The following is a 22,043-nucleotide window of genomic DNA, read 5'->3' as shown; positions in this document are numbered from 1 at the left end:
GCTGCTCATAAATGAGAATGGTGCCAATGTTACATCCAATATGGCCACCACGATGGATAATTTGAAAATCTTGTTATTGCTCAAAAATATCAGCTGGTTTCAACACATGGCACTTAAAAAGAAAACATGGTCTTATATTGGTCAGTAAAGCATCAGTACTTTTGAGGAACTCTTGCTTAACATCATAACATTTTAAAAAATAAACTCTCAGGGAATATTTTTCTTCTTATACTACATGTCCAGGCAACCCAAGAGAAGTTTCAGTCATAACATTAAAAAAAACTACATGCATAAATTATGCAATATCTAAAACATGTTTTCAGTCTGCCTATAGATTATGTAAAAAAATATTTAATGTAATTAGACGATATTAGGAAATATCCATGTCACCTTTAAACATCATTTTGAATTCATGAACTTGTCAAGTCATATATTTTCAAAAGATACAGCAGTTTGGATGGGTTTTTATATTGCTCAGACCAAGTCTTTTTATTTAAATATATAAATACTGAAAGAGTCATTAGACACATATACATACTGAAGAGTCATTACAGACATACATACTGAAGAGTCATTACACACATATACATACTGAAGAGTCATTACACACATACATACTGAAGAATCATTACAGACATGTACATACTGAAGTCATTACAGACATGTACATACTGAAGAGTCATTACGGTCATATACATACTGGAGTCATTACAGACATATACATACTGAAGAGTCATTACAGTCATATACATACTGGAGTCATTACAGACATATACATACTGAAGAGTCATTACGGTCATATACATACTGGAGTCATTACAGACATATACATACTGAAGAGTCATTACAGACATATACATACTGGAGTCATTACAGACATATACATACTGAAGTCATTACAGACATACATACTGAAGAGTCATTACAGACACATACATACTGAAGAGTCATTACAGACATGTACATACTGAAGAGTCATTACAGACATATACATACTGAATAATCATTACAGACATGTACCTACTGAAGAGTCATTACAGACATATACATACTGAATAATCATTACAGACATGTACCTACTGAAGAGTCATTACAGACATATACATACTGAATAATCATTACAGACATGTACATACTGAAGAGTCATTACAGACATATACATACATTTATAATGACTGTTCTACAATATAGATAAAGCTCTTACTTATTTTGAGATTATTTATGGTCGATGTTGGGGGCTTCTTGAGGTACATCTTGGTAACAAGAGTAAGTTAGGGTTTTTGTTGTTTTTGTTTGTTGCTTGCCTGGCAGAATCCTGGCAATTTGAAAACATTTTTTTTTTAAAAATACAGTTTTGGGGGCTAATCTATCAGAGCATGTTCTGGCCAAATTATCCAACTCTTAACATGACAAATTACCATTGCAGATTTTGCTTTTATGAAAAAAAGAGTAAAAACTAAAAACATACTTAGTACATGATGACCTATGGATCATCAGAACCCATTGTGGGACTTTAATTATTTCTTTAATCTATCTATCAATCTATCTTCTATCTATCTATCTACCTATCTATCTATCTATCTATCTATCTATCTATCTGTCTGTCTGTCTGTCTGTCTATCTATCTATCTATCTTTACATCTGTCTATTTATCTACCTTTATATCTGTCTATTTATCTATATATATGTCTGTCTGTTTGTGTGCTGACTATTACACAAGTCCTTAGAGTCGTCAAGAGGCTTGATTATAACACTGACCTATTTGGCAAGGTTTTTATTGACGACCATAACACTGACCTATTTGGCAAGGTTTTTATTGACGACCATAACACTGACCTATTTGGCAAGGTTTTTATTGACGACTATAACACTGACCTATTTGGCAAGGTTTTTATTGACGACCATAACACTGACCTATTTGGCAAGGTTTTTATTGACGACCATAACACTGACCTATTTGGCAAGGTTTTTATTGACGACCATAACACTGACCTATTTGGCAAGGTTTTTGTTGACGACCATTACCTCCTGTTTTGTGTCAGTGAATCACAAGTAATTAAAGACTAACTTTTTCACACAGTATTGAAGTCAATAAAGGTACTAATCACTGATAATCTGACACAAATGCCTGACAAATGCATATACTGTGTATTTAGTGGCTGTAGAAGATGACTGACAAATGCATGTACTGTGTATGTAGTGGCTGTAGAAAATGACTGACAAATGCATATACTGTGTATTCAGTGGATGTAGAAAATGACTGACAAATGCATATACTGTGTATTCAGTGGCTGTAGAAAATGACTGACAAATGCATGTACTGTGTATTTATTGGTTGTAGAAAATGACTGACAAATGCATGTACTGTGTATGTAGTGGCTGTAGAAAATGACTGACAAATGCATATACTGTGTATTCAGTGGCTGTAGAAAATGACTGACAAATGCATGTACTGTGTATGTAGTGGCTGTAGAAAATGACTGACAAATGCATGTACTGTGTATGTAGTGGCTGTAGAAAATGACTGACAAATGCATATACTGTGTATTCAGTGGATGTAGAAAATGACTGACAAATGCATATACTGTGTATTTAGTGGCTGTAGAAAATGACTGACAAATGCATGTACTGTGTATTTATTGGCTGTAGAAAATGACTGACAAATGCATGTACTGTGTATGTAGTGGCTGTAGAAAATGACTGACAAATGCATATACTGTGTATTCAGTGGCTGTAGAAAATGACTGACAAATGCATGTACTGTGTATGTAGTGGCTGTAGAAAATGACTGACAAATGCATGTACTGTGTATGTAGTGGCTGTAGAAAATGACTGACAAATGCATATACTGTGTATTCAGTGGATGTAGAAAATGACTGACAAATGCATATACTGTGTATTTAGTGGCTGTAGAAAATGACTGACAAATGCATGTACTGTGTATTTATTGGCTGTAGAAAATGACTGACAAATGCATGTACTGTGTATTTATTGGCTGTAGAAAATGACTGACAAATGCATATACTGTGTATTCAGTGGCTGTAGAAAATGACTGACAAATGCATGTACTGTGTATGTAGTGGCTGTAGAAAATGACTGACAAATGCATGTACTGTGTATTCAGTGGCTGTAGAAAATGACTGACAAATGCATATACTGTGTATTCAGTGGCTGTAGAAAATGACTGACAAATGCATGTACTGTGTATGTAGTGGCTGTAGAAAATGACTGACAAATGCATGTACTGTGTATTTATTGGCTGTAGAAAATGACTGAATTAAAAGGGCATTTCCTTTGAATACGAAAACATTACTGAGTGATAGTTCAGCTCATTCATGACAAGAGTGACAGTGATCACTGATACATGATAAGACTGCTAGTTCAGCTCATTCATGACAAGAGTGACAGTGATCACTGATACATGATAAGACTGCTAGTTCAACTGATACATGATAAGAGTGATAGTGATCACTGATACATGTTAAGACTGATAGTTCAAATGATACATAATAAGAACAATAGTTCAAATGATACATGACAAGAGTGACAGTGATCACTGATACATAAGACTGATTGTTCAAATGATACATGATAAGAACAATAGTTCAAATGATACATGATAAGAGTAATAGTGATCACTCGTTCATACCCAGTTTATCAGTTCTTTACTTCATACCCATTATACTATTGTTTGATGCCAAGATGACAAGAGTGTTTGATGGCAATAGTCAGTTCTTTAGTTCATACCCAGTTTATCAGTTCTTTAGTTCATACTCATTATACTATTGTTTGATGCCAAGATGACAAGAGTGTTTGATGGCAATAGTCAGTTCTTTAGTTCATACCCATTATACTATTGTTTGATGCCAAGATGACAAGAGTGTTTGATGGCAATAGTCAGTTCTTTAGTTCATACTCATTATACTATTGTTTGATGCCAAGATGACAAGAGTGTTTGATGGCAATAGTCAGTTCTTTAGTTCATACCCATTATACTATTGTTTGATGCCAAGATGACAAGAGTGTTTGATGGCAATAGTCAGTTCTTTAGTTCATACCCAACATGGTTAGTTTTTAGTCATGTTATTTTGTTGATACAAGTATGTGTAACATGATATCTGTAGCAGTTTCTGAATTTGCCTGGAGTTGACAGAGATTTAAGCAGATATATCATTTTAGGACAGTCACTGACACTGGTGATATTTGGTGTTTTTCATATTTACCACCAACAGTAATATATGTTTATGATGAACAGACTGGCAGTTTTAAAAACAAAAATGGAGAAAATTATTTTTTTCCAGATATGAAGGATAGTGATGTTAAGTCACATAATTGAATATTCTGAAGTTCTTATAGTAATTGTTTTAATAGTTTCAGAAGGTTAATTAACTTTGATATTCCTTAAATTTTAGTCAGCCTCTTGTTTATCATTATGCAGAAAATAGAGAAGTATCCATATATTTTTAGGTTAGTATTGTATTCTGTTGATTCTTTGTATCATAGTTTTGTGCATTTCTTTTGAGTGATGTAAGGTACAAGGGTGGGAATCTTTGTATTGTAGTTTTGTGCATTTCTTTTGGGTGATGTATGGTACAAAGGTGGGAATCTTTGTATTGTAGTTTTGTGCACCTCTTTTGGGTGATGTAAAGTTCAAAGTGGGATTCTTTGTATCGTAGTTTTGTGCATCTCTTTTGGGTGATGTAAGGTACATGGGTGGGATTTCTCACTGATAGCAGTACTATACTGTATCATAGTTTTGTGCATCTCTTTTGGGTGATGTAAGGTACATGGGTGGGATTTCTCACTGATAGCAGTACTATACTGTATCACTGCACTGCCATAAGTAGCATTTCTATATACAGACATATGTGGCACTTGTGATAAAGATGACATACAAAGTATGTGCCCATCCCATAGTAATGTCCTATTAGGAGATAACCAGCCATATTATAATATAATAATAATGACATTATTTAAGGAGGGTGACACAATTACATCCATGTAACTAATCCTTCTTGTAGCCCTCTCTTCTTGCTCATATATTTAAAAGCATAATACATAGTTCTAGTTCTTGGACAAATTACAACAGTTTTTTAAATGAGTAAATTAGGGGACTATATCTATATATATATATATATATATATATATATATATATATATATATATATATATATATATATATATATATATATATATATATATATATATAGATACCAGTAGTACTTAATTTGCATCTAAATTTCGGTTTTTGACTACATTATTTTTTTAAATGAATCAGCAAAAGTAATCTTATGTTTTAATTTCTTCACACAGTTGGTAATTAACATGTCTTCCTTATTTGTGGATCAAAAATGTCATATATAGGAGGATAGAAATTGTGAGCAGATCTACTTTTACATATATTAAAAACGAACAAGAGTTAATGTTTAAATCATTTGAGGTTAAATGGTGAATTTTTTTATTTTTGTTTGGGGTGGGGGCGTAATGCTCATGTAGTTTCCCTTTTACTGACATTAATATGTTGATTCCATGCAATGATAGTGACATGGTGAGGAACTTCATTCAGGTCACACTGCTTCAACATCAATGAGTGACCTTGAATACTTCCAGATAATTGCATTTTTGGCATGTCTGCCTCATTATGTATAATAAGCTTACTTTGTTAGTTTAGATGAAAGACGCTTTTATTGTTCTAAATATTCAGAGTAAATCTGAAGAAAAGCTTCATTCTGAAGTGGACTCTCTAATAGGTCACATCACCTTATATTCTGAAGTGGACTGTCTAATATGTCAAATCACCTTGTATTTGAAGTGGACTGTCTAATAGGTCACATTACCTTATACTGAGTATCAGTTTTAGAGGTTTTAGGATGAATTACATTTTGATTAGTTCTTAAATTTTTAGATTTGGAAGGTATCCATGGAATCCTCCAAAGAACTGTAGATAGGGAATGGGTCCACTGAATCCACAAAAGAATTGTAGATAGGGAATGGATCCAATGAATCCACAAAAGGATCATTTGTCAGTGGATTTTTAAATCATTGATTTTGGTACAGCCACCAAATTCATTAAAATTGGTATCAATGATAAAATATTGACTACAATGACAATTATGAATATCTATAAAACACGTAATTATGGATGTTACTGATGCCTTTTATCTATATTTAGTTGGTCTACATAGATGACATTTACTTTGTGTTTTTTTATTTTAACTCATTAACCCGTAAAGGTTTTTGTCATTTTTGCCTGAAAATCGAGTAGGAAACACATTTTGAAAGCTATTTCTGAATAGATCTGAAAACACCAAAACTCTGGTGATCTTTTAATAACATACTGCCTAGTTGTGCTAGAAACATCATTTTTCATTGGTTATTTGACTTGCACATGAGCAGAATGGTAACAGTTGGAGTTCATTTTTCTTTTTTTTGCTAAACGGAGCCATTATTTTTGTATGGTGACCACTCTTTATTCCAAATGCCCATCTTATCCTACTTTTTGCAAAGGCTCATCTGTCTGTTTGCAGTTTATACTGGTTTGCCTTAGATCTGAGATCAAAAAGTCTAAAATCCGGACACAAAATCAGGTTCCGACCACTAGCGAATTTTGGGTAGAAAAAAGTCGGGTAACAAAAATGAGGTTTTTTATCTGTATTTTGTAGTGCAACTAGATATTCCAGATTATTTGGTATCATTGTAGATCTACATCTGTCTGCCTTTCTATAATACCACCCACGTTAGTGTATCAAGCATGATCATGACGCTACGGAGCTCAGCAGTAGGCTACTACCTCCTGCCCCGTTAAATCATTTGCTTGAGGTTAATGTGTTAACCACTCTTCTAACACAGCATTGGTTATTCATGCTCAAGAAATGGGAGCTAAGTGCCTTTTTCATAGACACACCAAGGCTGCCAACCCAGGCTGTCGAAGGTGACATCAGATATCCATAAATCAATTTAATAGTGAAGAAACTTTGTAGATATTTGTGATGTCCTTTGTCTCACAGATGGCATTGAATACCTACACTTAATGATGAAAACACCACAAATTCAGAGATGGAGCTTGGTGTAATATCACTTGATTTATAACTTATGACCATATTTGAAAATTTATCAAATTAGCTTTTTTATACTGTGACAGAAACTACTTATGTTAAAACTTTATCCAATATAGTATGAAATTACAGATTCTAAGGAAAATTGAAAGCAGGTGGACATAACTTGAATAGGTCAGTGTTTTGTTAGCCTTAACTAGCTACATAATTTATTGTACCCTGATAGAAGGGCTGTTGCACTTGAAACACTATCCAGCAAACTAGATTACAAAATTACTATTTTGAGACTAGCCATGGTTGGATCTGAGGTTGATTAGAGTAATAGATGAACTTACATATAGTACCATTAAAACCATTTCTGTGACTGTAGTTCATGGGGGGTGGGGATAAGTAGAGTCATAGATGAACTTACTTATAGTACCAGTAAAACCAGTTCTGTGACTGTAGTTCATGGGGGGTGAGGATAAGTAGTCATAGATGAACTTACTTATAGTAAAACCAGTTCTGTGACTGTAGTTCATGGGGGTGGGAATAAATAGAGTCATAGATGAACTTACTTATAGTACTAATAAAACCAATTCTGTGACTAGTTCATGGGGGGGGGTAATTAGAGTAATAGATGAACTTACTTATAGTACCAATAAAACCAATTCTTTGACTGTAGTTCATGGGGGTGGGGATAATTAGAGTGATGGATAAACTTACTTATAGTACCAGTAAAACCATTTCTGTGACTAGTTCATGGGGGTGGGGATAAATAGAGTCATAGATGAACTTACTTATAGTACCAGTAAAACCATTTCTGTGACTGTAGTTCATGGGGGTGGGGATAATTAGAGTCATAGATGAACTTACTTATAGTACCAATAAAACCAATTCTGTGACTAGTTCATGGGGGTTGGGATAATTAGAGTGATGGATAAACTTATAGTACCAATAAAACCAATTCTGTGACTGTAGTTCATGGGGGTGGGGATACTTAGAGTGATAGATGAACTTACTTATAGTACCAGTAAAACCAATTATGCGACTAGTTCATGGGGGGGTAATTAGAGTAATAGATGAACTTACTTATAGTGCCAATAAAACCAATTCTTTGACTGTAGTTCATGGGGGTGGGGATAATTAGAGTGATGGATAAACTTACTTATAGTACCAATAAAACTAATTCTGTGACTAGTTCATGGGGGGGGGATAATTAGAGTAATAGATGAACTTACTTATAGTACCAATAAAACCAATTCTGTGACTGTAGTTCATGGGGGTGGGGATACTTAGAGTGATAGATAAACTTACTTATAGTACCAGTAAAACCAATTATGTGACTAGTTCATGGGGGTGGGGATACTTAGAGTGATAGATGAACTTACTTATAGTACCAGTAAAACCAATTATGCGACTAGTTCATGGGGGGGTAATTAGAGTAATAGATGAACTTACTTATAGTGCCAATAAAACCAATTCTTTGACTGTAGTTCATGGGGGTGGGGATAATTAGAGTGATGGATAAACTTACTTATAGTACCAATAAAACCAATTCTGTGACTAGTTCATGGGGGGGGTAATTAGAGTAATAGATGAACTTACTTATAGTACCAATAAAACCAATTCTTTGACTGTAGTTCATGGGGGTGGGAGGTAATTAGAATAATAGATGAACTTACTTATAGTACCAATAAAACCAATTCTGTGACTAGTTCATGGGGGTGGGGATACTTAGAGTGATAGATGAACTTACTTATAGTACCAATAAAAACAATTATGTGACTGTTGTTCATGGGGGGTGATTAGAGTCATAAATGAGCTTACTTATAGTACCAATAAAACTAATTATGTGACTAGTTCATGGTTGGGGGGTAATTAGAGTGATAGATGAACTTATAGTAACAATCAAACCAATTATGTAACTGTAGTTCATGGGGTATGGGATAATTGAATAAACTATAATGACAGCAAGGTTGCCATAGAAATAAACATGTCTCATTCTGTTTTTTTTAAAAAAAATTGTTCAATAATCTTCATGTTTGATGCTAATTAACAGGTTGTGACTTGCTTGTGTACACAGGGATGTACACAGGGATCATGTTTTGGCAGTAAGATTCTTGTAATTTTGGTTATTACCAGTATTATCAGTTTTTTATATAGATCTTTGGCTTAAATTTATAAAACAGACAGCACAGTGTACAGGCAAGTATGATTCAAAGATTTACTTTAAAGAGGAAAGAACTACTGACAAACTAGGTTACAACAACATAGTATGTGAATGGTTATACATGTACCTATGGCAACCTGTTGTGACTTATGTGCCTTTCATTGTACCAGGTGACCTAGCTCTTAAACAGCAATTTCATCCAGGAGAGTCATTTATTATTGGATGCTGGGAAACTAGAATAAATTCCAGCTTTCAGGATGAGAGACTGTGATGTAATTTTGTCATGTACCTGAATAAAGTGTGCACACTCCTCTTTTTGGTCAAAACTTGCTAAAAGTTTTCTCTTGGTACACATTTCAGGATTCCAGCCTGCCTGTTAGAAATAACATTGCTGCTAAAACCTGCATGGAAGATCCTGATTTTCTTGAAACTTACTAAAATGTACACTGATGTCTAATTATCATTTTTGGGGTTAAATCGGTATTACAAAAAACGGATGTTACATGTACTATATTTGCATACGATGGTCAGTGTTCACTTCCAGTTGAATATATTCTTGTCGAGTGTCAACTTCCACCTTGTGAGAAAGAAGTATTTTGATGCGAACTGCATGAAGAAACCATATGAGGATGTAACACCTGACAAAATCTTGCACCTTTTGAACATAACACAGTTTATATAACAGAATTTGACTATATATTGTAAGGATTTTATTTTTGTTTCCTTTATCTTATTTTATATAAATATTACATTATTTTAACATCTTTAATTTTTATGTTTTGTCTTGTTCTACTTCATGTTTACATTTATTTGGAAGGGTTTATCTTCCTGTGTTTGTGTGCAATCTATTTTTATAGACCAGGAGAGCTTACGGGATGGATTTTTGTCCAGTGTCTGTCATCCAGCCACCTTCCATGAAACTTTAAACACACGTTCATCCCATGGTGTAGTTGGTCTTAACACATTCACCCCAGGAGATTTTTGTCAATTTCACTCTCGTTTTGTACTTCAGTTTGGAAAAAAAGTGTATCTTGTAATTATATGAACTTAAAAAAATCATTAGTTATGGTATATATTCACTTATGAGTCTAGCCCAACTGCAAAATACACTGACCAAGATCTGGCATTACATAATTTGCTGATAGATGTGGGTCTATTCAGTCTGTTAGGAGTAATCAGTAGAACAGACAACATAGACTCTCACCTGCTGGCACATGTGATGACAGATCAGGGTGTATATTGGTTGTACTTGGACTTCCATGTGAGTATGAATGGTTCAATGTATATTACTAACAATTTGAGACTGACCAGTCAAAATTTCAAAAAAAAGTCAGCTACTGCAGTTCGGGGTGATGTTCTTATGGTACATCCAGTCTTACTTTGCTTTTTTCTGCAGTTTTTTGTGGCTGTAATCTGTTAATATTAGTTTTACGTACCTGTAACCAGTAAACATTATTTTATATAAATTTAACCTATTAACACTAGTTTTATATAAATTTAACCCATTAACACTAGTTTTACATAAATTTAACCCATTAACACTAATTTTATATAAATTTAACCTATTAACACTAGTTTTATATAAATTTAACCCATTAACACTGGTTTTATATAAATTTAACCCATTAACACTAGTTTTATATAAATTTAACCCATTAACACTAGTTTTATATAAATTTAACCCATTAACACTAGTTTTATATAAATTTAACCCATTAACACTAGTTTTATATAAATTTAACCCATTAACACTAGTTTTATATAAATTTAACCCATTAACACTAGTTTTATATAAATTTAACCCATTAACACTAGTTTTATATAAATTTAACCCATTAACACTAGTTTTATATAAATTTAACCCATTAACACTAGTTTTATATAAATTTAACCCATTAACACTAGTTTTATATAAATTTAACCCATTAACACTAGTTTTATATAAATTTCACCCATTAACACTAGTTTTATATAAATTTCACCCATTAACACTAGTTTTATATAAATTTCACCCATTAACACTAGTTTTATATAAATTTCACCCATTAACACTAGTTTTATATAAATGTAACCTATTACCTTAGTTTTATGGAACTGTATCCTATTAACACTAGTTTGTGTTTTATTTCTTCTCATTTCAAAATAATACTCCAAGAGAGGAAGAATACATGTATTAAAGTATTACCAACATTGTATGAATGAGTAAATGAAATATTGTTCCAGTAATTAAGGAATAAAAAGACTACAAGATTAACATTTTTGATTCATGAGTTAATTTTCAAGGTCTGTAAATGTTTGCAAATTACTTTTTCACCTTTATACATCATAGTCATACTTTTTACACCATATTAAATTCCATAAGGACATCCATAATATCATTAACAGGCATTGTTTCTTGTTAATTTGTTTATTTGTGGCTATGTGGAGAGGAAGGGATAGGATTATTGGGTGGTTGGCAGTGGAAATTAGCCAGTAATTGAACACAAATTAAATTGTAATCTCTGCCCAATTGTTGCCCAGGTCATGTGTCAGTACAATCCAGACAGTTTATGTCCAGTGATAAGTTATAATGGTTCTAATTGTCTTAAGCCAGCAATGGAGTATACACATTCCCCAAAATTGAGGAGCCAAGGAAATATGTTAGTATAGATGTGGTAACTCTCTGTACAAAGGTGAAGAGAAGATTAAGGCTTGATCAATAAGTACAATAAGAAACCGCTTAAATTATTTTTTCCAGTTATTTTGGGCAGTATTAAAGTTCATTGTCTTCATTTATTTTGGGCTGTGTTAATGTTCATTGTCTTCAATTATTTTGATTTTGGGTTGTGTTAATGTTCGTTGTCTTCAGTTATTTTGGGCTGTGTTAATGTTCATTGTCTTCAGTTATTTTGGGCTGTGTTAACACATTAACCCCTGGCAACGAGTTTACGTGGCAGGAGGTAGTAGCCTAATGCCGAGTTCTATAGCATCAATGTCATGTATGATACACTAAAGTGGGTGGTAGTATAGAAAGGTAGACAGATGTAGCTCTACAGTGATACCAAATAATCTGGAAGTTCTAGTTGCACTACAAAATACAGAGGGAAAAACCTCATTTTTGGACCCGATTTTTTTTTTTCACTCAAAATTCGCCCGTGGTTGAAATCTGATTTTGTGTCCGGATTTTAGACTTTTTGGTCTCAGATCTAAGGCAGACTGGTATGAACTGCAAACAGACAGATTAACCTTTGCAAAAAGTAGGATAAGATGTGCATTTGGAATAGAGTGGTCTTGATAGGAAAATAATGGGTGCGTTAAGCAAAAATAAAAATAAAAAGAACTCCAACTTTTACCCTTCTGCTCATGCACGAGCCAAATAGCTAATGAAAAACAATGTTTCTAGCACAACTAGGCATTAGATTATTGGAAAATCACCTGGAAGTTGATGTATTCATAAATAGCTTTCAAAATGTGTGTCCTACTCGAATTTCAGGCGAAAATGACAAAAACCTCCAGGGGTTAATGTGTTAATGTTCATTGTCTTCATTTATTTTGGGCTGTGTAAATGTTCATTGTCCTTTCTTTAGTGGTTTGCATCTCAGCATTGTAATTTGCACAGGAATTAATTTTGCTGGCTTGTAAACCATCTGAAAAAAGTAATGACCTTACTTCCAAACTATTTTTTTTTTACATAAAAACCGTATAAATTAAACTATCAGATTTTTAAAAAGTGAAAATTGATAAAAATTTATTTGGCATTCTTTTATGATATTTCACAGCATAGAAATTCCTTTTGGGAGTCCAGAAACAGTATCAGCAACTTTGTACAAGATATACAGTAATTTCTACAAGATTTAGTTAATTTCTGTTTTGTACTTTTACTTTGTAAAGATATATACAGTTAATTTCTATTGCCAGCTTGAACTTTCAATAAAAGATTTTCCATTTGCAGTGAAAAGTTATAAAGTATGTGTCATGCTTTATTATTTTCTATACTAACATGGTTACAAAGATAATCAAAATAAAACAGTGTTCATAAATGAAAGCTATAAGGTGCTTGAGTGATATGGTGGTAGAGTGTTTACACCAGAAAGTGGATATCTGACAGAAATAGGGGTACTGATTAATATGACATCAAATATTCCAATCACATGCATGCCAGGATTTTCCAGTTGCTGTACATCATAGTTAAGAGCTGCATGATTACTGAAGACAAGTAAATCAAACATCGGATGGGATCAGGCTTATTTCAAGTAAATCAAACATTGGATGGGGTCAGGCTTATTTCAAGTAAATCTAACATTGGATGGGATCAGGCTTATTTCAAGTAAATCAAACATTGGATGGGGTCAGGCTTATTTCAAGTAAATCTAACATTGGATGGGATCAGGCTTATTTCAAGTAAATCAAACATTGGATGGGGTCAGGCTTATTTCAAGTAAATCAAACATTGGATGGGGTCAGGCTTATTTCAAGTAAATCAAACATTGGATGGGGTCAGGCTTATTTCAAGTAAATCAAACATTGGATGGGGTCAGGCTTATTTCAAGTAAATCAAACATTGGATGGGGTCAGGCTTGTTTCAAGTAAATCAAACATTGGATGGGGTCAGGCTTATTTCAAGTAAATCAAACATTGGATGGGGTCAGGCTTATTTCAAGTAAATCAAACATTGGATGGGGTCAGGCTTATTTTAAGTAAATCAAACATTGGATGGGGTCAGGCTTATTTTAAGTAAATCTAACATTGGATGGGGTCAGGCTTATTTCAAGTAAATCAAACATTGGATGGAGTCAGGCTTATTTCAAGCAAATCAAACATTGGATGGGATCAGGCTTATTTTAAGTAAATAAGCATCGGATGGGGTCAGGCTTATTTCAAGTAAATCAAACATTGGATGGGGTCAGGCTTATTTTAAGTAAATCTAACATTGGATGGGGTCAGGCTTATTTTAAGTAAATAAGCATCGGATGGGGTCAGGCTTATTTCAAGTAAATCAAACATCGGATGGGGTCAGGCTTATTTTAAGTAAATCAAACATTGGATGGAGTCAGGCTTATTTCAAGCAAATCAAACATTGGATGGGATCAGGCTTATTTTAAGTAAATAAGCATCGGATGGGGTCAGGCTTATTTCAAGTAAATCAAACATTGGATGGGGTCAGGCTTATTTTAAGTAAATCTAACATTGGATGGGGTCAGGCTTATTTTAAGTAAATAAGCATCGGATGGGATCAGGCTTATTTCAAGTAAATCAAACATTGGATGGGGTCAGGCTTATTTCAAGTAAATCTAACATTGGATGGGATCAGGCTTATTTCAAGTAAATCAAACATTGGATGGGGTCAGGCTTATTTCAAGTAAATCAAACATTGGATGGGGTCAGGCTTATTTCAAGTAAATCAAACATTGGATGGGGTCAGGCTTGTTTCAAGTAAATCAAACATTGGATGGGGTCAGGCTTATTTCAAGTAAATCAAACATTGGATGGGGTCAGGCTTATTTCAAGTAAATCAAACATTGGATGGGGTCAGGCTTATTTTAAGTAAATCAAACATTGGATGGGGTCAGGCTTATTTTAAGTAAATCTAACATTGGATGGGGTCAGGCTTATTTCAAGTAAATCAAACATTGGATGGAGTCAGGCTTATTTCAAGCAAATCAAACATTGGATGGGATCAGGCTTATTTTAAGTAAATAAGCATCGGATGGGGTCAGGCTTATTTCAAGTAAATCAAACATTGGATGGGGTCAGGCTTATTTTAAGTAAATCTAACATTGGATGGGGTCAGGCTTATTTTAAGTTAATAAGCATCGGATGGGGTCAGGCTTATTTCAAGTAAATCAAACATCGGATGGGGTCAGGCTTATTTTAAGTAAATCAAACATTGGATGGAGTCAGGCTTATTTTAAGTAAATCAAACATTGGATGGGGTCAGGCTTATTTCAAGTAAATCTAACGTTGGATGGAGTCAGGCTTATTTCAAGTAAATCTAACATTGGATGGGGTCAGGCTTATTTCAAGTAAATCAAACATTGGATGGGGTCAGGCTTATTTTAAGTAAATCAAACATTGGATGGGGTCAGGCTTGTTTCAAGTAAATCAAACATTGGATGGGATCAGGCTTGTTTCAAGTAAATCAAACATCGGATGGGATCAGGCTTATTTCAAGTAAATCAAACATTGGGGTTAGGCTTATTTCAAGTAAATCAAACATTGGATGGGGTCAGGCTTATTTCAAGTAAATCAAACATTGGATGGGGTAAGGCTTATTTCAAGTAAATCAAACATCGGATGGGATCAGGCTTATTTCAAGTAAATCAAACATCGGATGGGGTCAGGCTTATTTCAGGTAAATCAAACATTGGATGGGGTCAGGCTTATTTCAAGTAAATCAAACATTGGATGGGTCAGGCTTATTTCAAGTAAATCAAACATTGGATGGGGTCAGGCTTATTTCAGGTAAATCAAACATTGGATGGGGTAAGGCTTATTTCAAGTAAATCAAACATTGGATGGGATCAGGCTTGTTTCAAGTAAATCAAACATTGGATGGGATCAGGCTTGTTTCAAGTAAATCTAACGTTGGATGGGGTCAGGCTTATTTCAAGTAAATCAAACATTGGATGGGGTAAGGCTTATTTCAAGTAAATCAAACATTGGATGGGATCAGGCTTGTTTCAAGTAAATCTAACATTGGATGGAGTCAGGCTTATTTCAAGTAAATCAAACATTGGATGGAGTCGGGCTTATTTCAAGTAAATCAAACATTGGATGGGATCAGGCTTGTTTCAAGTAAATCAAACATCGGATGGGATCAGGCTTATTTCAAGTAAATCAAACATTGGATGGGGTAAGGCTTATTTCAAGTAAATCAAACATTGGATGGGATCAGGCTTGTTTCAAGTAAATCAAACATCGGATGGGGTCAGGCTTATTTCAAGTAAATCAAACATTGGATGGGGTCAGGCTTATTTCAAGTAAATCAAACATTGGGGTCAGGCTTATTTCAAGTAAATCAAACATTGGGGTCAGGCTTATTTCAAGTAAATCAAACATTGGATGGGGTCAGGCTTCTTTCAAGTAAATCAAACATTGGATGGGGTCAGGCTTATTTCAAGTAAATCAAACATTGGATGGAGTCAGGCTTATTTCAAGCAAATCAAACATTGGCTGGGGTCAGGCTTATTTCAAGCAAATCAAACATTGGATGGGGTCAGGCTTATTTCAAGTAAATCTAACATTGGATGGGATCAGGCTTATTTCAAGTAAATCAAACATTGGATGGAGTCAGGCTTATTTCAAGTAAATCAAACATTGGATGGGGTCAGGCTTATTTCAAGTAAATCTAACATTAGATGGGGTCAGGCTTATTTCAAGTAAATCTAACATTGGATGGGGTCAGGCTTATTTCAAGTAAATCTAACATTGGATGGGATCAGGCTTATTTCAAGTAAATCCAACATTGGATGGGGTCAGGCTTATTTCAAGTAAATCTAACATTGGATGGGATCAGGCTTATTTCAAGTGAATCTAACATTGGATGGGATCAGGCTTATTTCAAGTAAATCAAACATTGGATGGGGTCAGGCTTATTTCAAGTAAATCAGACATTGGAAACTTATTTCAAGCTAACATCAATGAAATCTTTTACCCCTATTAGCAATGAACGGACTAGTCCACATGCTGTCACATCATGCAGGTACTATTTTGCTTTCTATTTTAATTATTGATGACAATTGTTCTGTGACAATCTTTGACAATCAATGACAGGCTTTGAATATTCATTAGAAAATGGCAAAGGTCTGAAAATTCATTATGTTTTCACAAAGAGATATTAAAAGCAAATGTAAGGTAAGTTTAGTATTTCATGCATTTAAAACTTGCAGAAGTTACTGCCAACTTTTGACATTTTGTAATTCTAACAGTACATGTGCATTTTAAGAATGATACCGTTATTATGTGGATTTTCCAGATTCATCAGTCATCATTAACAGCAGGCTTCAGTTATCACAAATAGCATCATTCAGACATAATAACATAGATCTGTCATCATACATGAGATCCTTCAGTCATCATAATAATAACATCTGTCATAAATAGCAAATTTTAGTCATCACAAATAACATCCATCAGTCAGTCACAAATAGCAAATAGAGTCTTATAGGCATCACTTTTGTTTGTTCTCTTGTCTGTACACAGACCTCACCAGATCATCTTATTGGTTTTCACAGGCAAATTTTGTTTGACAAATGAAATATGCAAATCCAAAGAATGGAAAGGTGCTTTTGCTGCACTCTTTTGAAATATGAATGAAACTTATTCTGGCAACTTAACTTTTGACTGACACTGTACCAGTATGACATGGGTGTTGATACTGTGCAAATTCCTATAGCCACAGATAGATGGGCAGTACTGGTGTTTCATTCCACTGGTATCTTCTTTTGCAGACCATTATGCCTTGTCAGCCATGGGACAATGTTTTTCATTTTTCTCTGCCAGAACAATCCAGTTATATCTGGTTTAAAAGTCTGTCTCATTCATCATTTTTGACCAATAGTGCATGAGTGCAAATTGAATGCTGTACCATACTTTGGTACTGGTGGAGGAACGGCATTGTTAATGAAAGTTAGAGAAATCTGACAATAGGACAATATAAACAGTGGGTTCAAATTAATTGGTTCATTTCACCATCAGAGATTCCACAGTGAACATTACCATATTTTTTGACTTGAAGAAAACCATGTCAGTTAAAAACACTGGTCAGTAGACAGAATGCACAGTTTGTGTTCAGACATCATGCAAATAGTTGGATTAAATTACTGACAGTTTTTTTTTTATTCTTGGAAGAAGTTGCAGATTTAATTCTTGATAAACAGGTGCAAAATGTGTTGTGTCATTAGCACTGATCATGAGAAATATCTGGTGTATCGTGCATTAAATATATGTGAAAGATAATTGCTGTAAAGTGAACCGTCAGGATTAATTGCTTTATTTACATGACTGTACAATGTTTTACATGACTGTACAATGTTTTACATGACTGTACAATGTTTTCATGACTATACAATGTTTACAGTAAGATAAATAGATAAACATTGCCAACAAACTTTACATTAAATGCAGTTTCCAGTAAGCATTTTGGAATGTTTGTGAATAGATCCATTACGTTGCTTGTCATTTGGTTGTTCCTTGTTTCTGTCCATGTGCACTCTGTAGAAGGACTAGACCATGGATGTCCCGGATCTTGCTCGTGCTTTGACAACTTTACAACGGTCAAGTGTGTGAACCAGTTTGGACTCGACTTGAAAAATCTACCATCGTACACCCAAGAACTCTACATTGCCAGGGATTTTATTGGACCAATTGTCAATCATACATTCAACCACCTGTTGCAGTTAGAGATTCTTGATATGGCAAACAATGGCATCAGCTATATCCAGGGTGGTGTCTTCAGATGGCTTAGACAGCTGCGGGTTCTAAACCTTCGGAAAAACTATTTGAACTTTCTTGATGATTCAGTATTTGAAGACAATGTGCAAATTGAATATTTGGATTTGAGTCACAATCAATTTACGGAGCTACCCAGGACAGCCTTTCGTTACCTTGTTAATGTGAAAGTCTTAAATGTCAGTTACAATCATTTGATGTCTGCGTACCTAAATTCTAGATTCCAAGTGATGACACATATCCGTGTCTTCGATTTATCAGGAAATAATTTAGATGTGATAAATGGAAGTTATTTTGAAATTGCAAGGAAATGGGATTTGCATGTACCAAAAGTTTTAAACTTCTCTCATTGTAGCCTGACCTACATTGATCCACAGGCTTTGCGCTATGTTGGGAATGTTCACTTCCTTGGGCTTGCAAACAATCCAGAACTTAATATTTCAGAGGTGAATGTATACTTAGAAGTCATGCATGAAATTAATGTAAAAATCATCGACGTCTCCAACACAAACCTGTCAGTTAAACTCAGCATGGCTAACATGGACATGTCACTTTTAGGGACTTTAGCATTAGAAGATTTACGTCTGGCAGGGAATGGTTTCCAAACTTTGAATCCTACTGCACTATCTTTCCTCAACTTGAGAAGACTGGATCTCAGCTATAATCATCTTAATGAATTGCCAAATTTTCATTCTATGAGTAGTCTGGCTTTTTTGGACATATCCCATAATTCCTTAACCAGTGTTGCAGGTGCAGTCAAAGATAGTGTTGGAAATCTAGAAATTCTGATGATGTCACATAATCAACTTACAGACGACAGTGGTTTAGACCTTGGCAATGCAGTCAAACTGACAATATTAGATCTTAGCTTCAACGGCTTCACCTCATACAATATTCCCAAGACACTCAAGAAGTTGACACAGTTCTCTATAGCTTGGAACAATGTTCAGGGAATCTCTGTTCTGGAAGGGCTTGAATCACTTCTGTATCTTGATTTTAGCCACAACAAACTGACTAAGCTTGATTCATTTCTGTTTCTGGACTCCCAAAAGCTCCTATCGGCAAATTTTAGCAGAAACCAGATATCCAGTATCAGCCATCAAACATTTTTACCACACACCCCACAAATAATTGATCTGTCCTGGAATGAATTGGCTCAAATCAGACATTTTGGTTGGATAGACAATGTTAGAGGTCTGCACTTTGAAGGAAACAAGATCAGCAAAATAGATGTCCAAGCTTTTTACGGGCTACACTCACTTGACTATCTTGACCTTGGATATAATATGCTGGCCTGGTTTGATTCAAATGTCTTTCAGTATTTAACAAACTTGACTAAGTTACACTTAAACAGAAATTTCATCAGTGAGGTAATTCCACTGGAAGAATTGTTTAATCCTCTTGAAAGCTTAGAGATCCTAGATTTAAGCAATAATAATTTTACTACTTTTAATTTTCATTCATCTCCTGTCCCCAGCTGTCCATCATTAAGAAAACTAAATTTAGCAGGAAATGACATTAAAATATTCTATCCAGACTCTTTTCAACGCTTAGAATACTTAGAAATTCTTGATTTTTCTGAAAACCCTTTACACTGCAGTTGTGACATACTTCCATTCAGAGACTGGCTAATGAAAACTAAAGTTAAGATATTGGAGCCCACAAGCAGAAGTTATGTCTGCCATTCCCCAGGATATAGGACAGGAAAATGGTTAAAAAATTTCATGATTAGACCATTTGAATGCCAGGAGTACTTGCTTTACACTGTGCTGGTCTTCTCAACTGGTGGTGGTCTAGTGGTCATTGGCATAATAATTGGACTGGTTTGTCATTTTTGGAGGAAATGGAGGAAGAAAAGACGGGAGATAAAAGAGGGACCAGTCATCAGCTATAAGCATCAAAATGGATACCACAATCCTCTGTACGACATTGAGGACCCTTACAGAAATTGCAGTATACCAGCGGATATTGTTGTTCAAGAAACTGAGGAGAAGTCTATAAAGGAGAAAAACGAGAAAAAGAAGATGAAAAAACAAAAACATTTACAAAAAAGACGTCACTCAGATCTTAATGGGTTTTCTCAGAAAATGAAGGCAGTTCATTTCCATAACAACCGAGGGTACAGAAGCTATGAACCTAGTGCAGAATCAAGTTTAGAGAGTGAACTGGAACACAAGTATCACATTAAAAAGGACAGGAAGAGGAAACAGTCTAGAGGAAATCGCGAGCTTGTCCGAATGCTGTCTTCTAAAGCCATCAGAAGCAGAAGTATGCCAGATGTAATCAACTATGTTAACAGCTTGCCGTTACCAAATCGTTCGAGATATCCCATCATTCCAATTGTTCATATTGATCATCCAGACAGTTTACGTAGGGGATGGGTACAGAGCTACATAGACTTGAGTGAAAGGCAGCATGCAAGCCCAAACCATCTAAAGGCCAGATATTCATTGGGGAATGGCCACAGTATGCGTGAATACCATATACCATCATGGACGACTCTTCCAAGGTCCAGAATTTCCAAAAAACCTTACATTCCAGTAAATGGTTACAAGGTTATTCCATATCGTGCTGGATTTGATGCTGCTGCACTAACTCTTGGTAGGTTAGTAGAAAGAAGGTTTCCAAGAAGTAAAAGCCAATGGATTTAATTTGGAAAGAAGGTTTCCAAGAAGTAAAAGCCAATGGATTTAATTTGGAAAGAAGGTTTCCAAGAAGTAAAAGCCAATGGATTTAATTTGGAAAGCATATAGGCAGTCAGTATTTACTTTGAAAATTTGTAAATAAGTAATTCAGATACATATGTTTAGCTGTGAATGAATCATTCTTAGACAATTTCTACTTGACAAGAGAGAATTTTATATAAGGAGTTGGTTATATGGACATAATAATCATTACATATGTATTCACCTTAATTCCTAAATACATGCCTTTAATCTAAGAAATGTTTTTTTTATTTTATTATTTCCATACCTGCAACCTTGACACCTACTCTATACAGGTGCTCTTGTGCTTCATGTATAATTATCTATGCACAGTGCTTCATGTATAATTATCTATGCACAGTGTTTCAGTTTTCCATACAAGAAACTTTTTGAGCATCTTACATATGATAATATAGCATACATGTATCATTTGTCAAAAAGTGAGCAGATAGAGTTGTATACATGTATCATTTGTCAAAAATGTATCAATTAGATGAAGTTGATATAAAATGATTGCTGGTATTTTGAGTTGTCTTTTCCGTTCATTCAAGGTCTACAGGTGCTAAAAATTGCAAGTCCTGTGTTTACACTGTCTCTGCTGTTGTTAATTGTACCATATATACTCGCTTATCTATCTACAATATATAATCACTGATCTAATTACCATATATACTCCTTTACCTACCTACCATATATACTCAC

The 22,043-nt window shown here is 34.5% G+C and overlaps 2 protein-coding genes across 2 annotated transcripts in view; both read left to right on the top strand.

The window, feature by feature from the left end:
* LOC149785897 (polycomb protein EED-like) overlaps nucleotides 1-22,043 on the top strand; it is an 80,777-nt gene that overhangs the window by 44,992 nt on the left and 13,742 nt on the right. The gene's annotated exons all lie outside the window — the stretch shown is intronic.
* Nucleotides 18,333-21,770, top strand: LOC149785898 (uncharacterized). The gene has a single exon (XM_089976322.1). The coding sequence runs from the start codon at nucleotides 18,333-18,335 to the stop codon at nucleotides 21,285-21,287; it is 2,955 nt and encodes a 984-aa protein (XP_089832448.1). The 3' UTR covers nucleotides 21,288-21,770.

This window comes from Sinohyriopsis cumingii, chromosome 12 (assembly GCF_028554795.1).
Source record: "Sinohyriopsis cumingii isolate HCF-2022 chromosome 12, ASM2855479v2, whole genome shotgun sequence".
Taxonomy (NCBI): Eukaryota; Metazoa; Mollusca; class Bivalvia; order Unionida; family Unionidae; genus Sinohyriopsis; species Sinohyriopsis cumingii.
This window is presented reverse-complemented; position numbering and strand designations above follow the sequence as displayed.

Coding starts and splice junctions, on each gene's coding strand:
- LOC149785898 (XM_089976322.1), top strand. CDS start 18,333: ATGTTTGTGAATAGATCCATTACGTTGCTTGTCATTTGGTTGTTCCTT.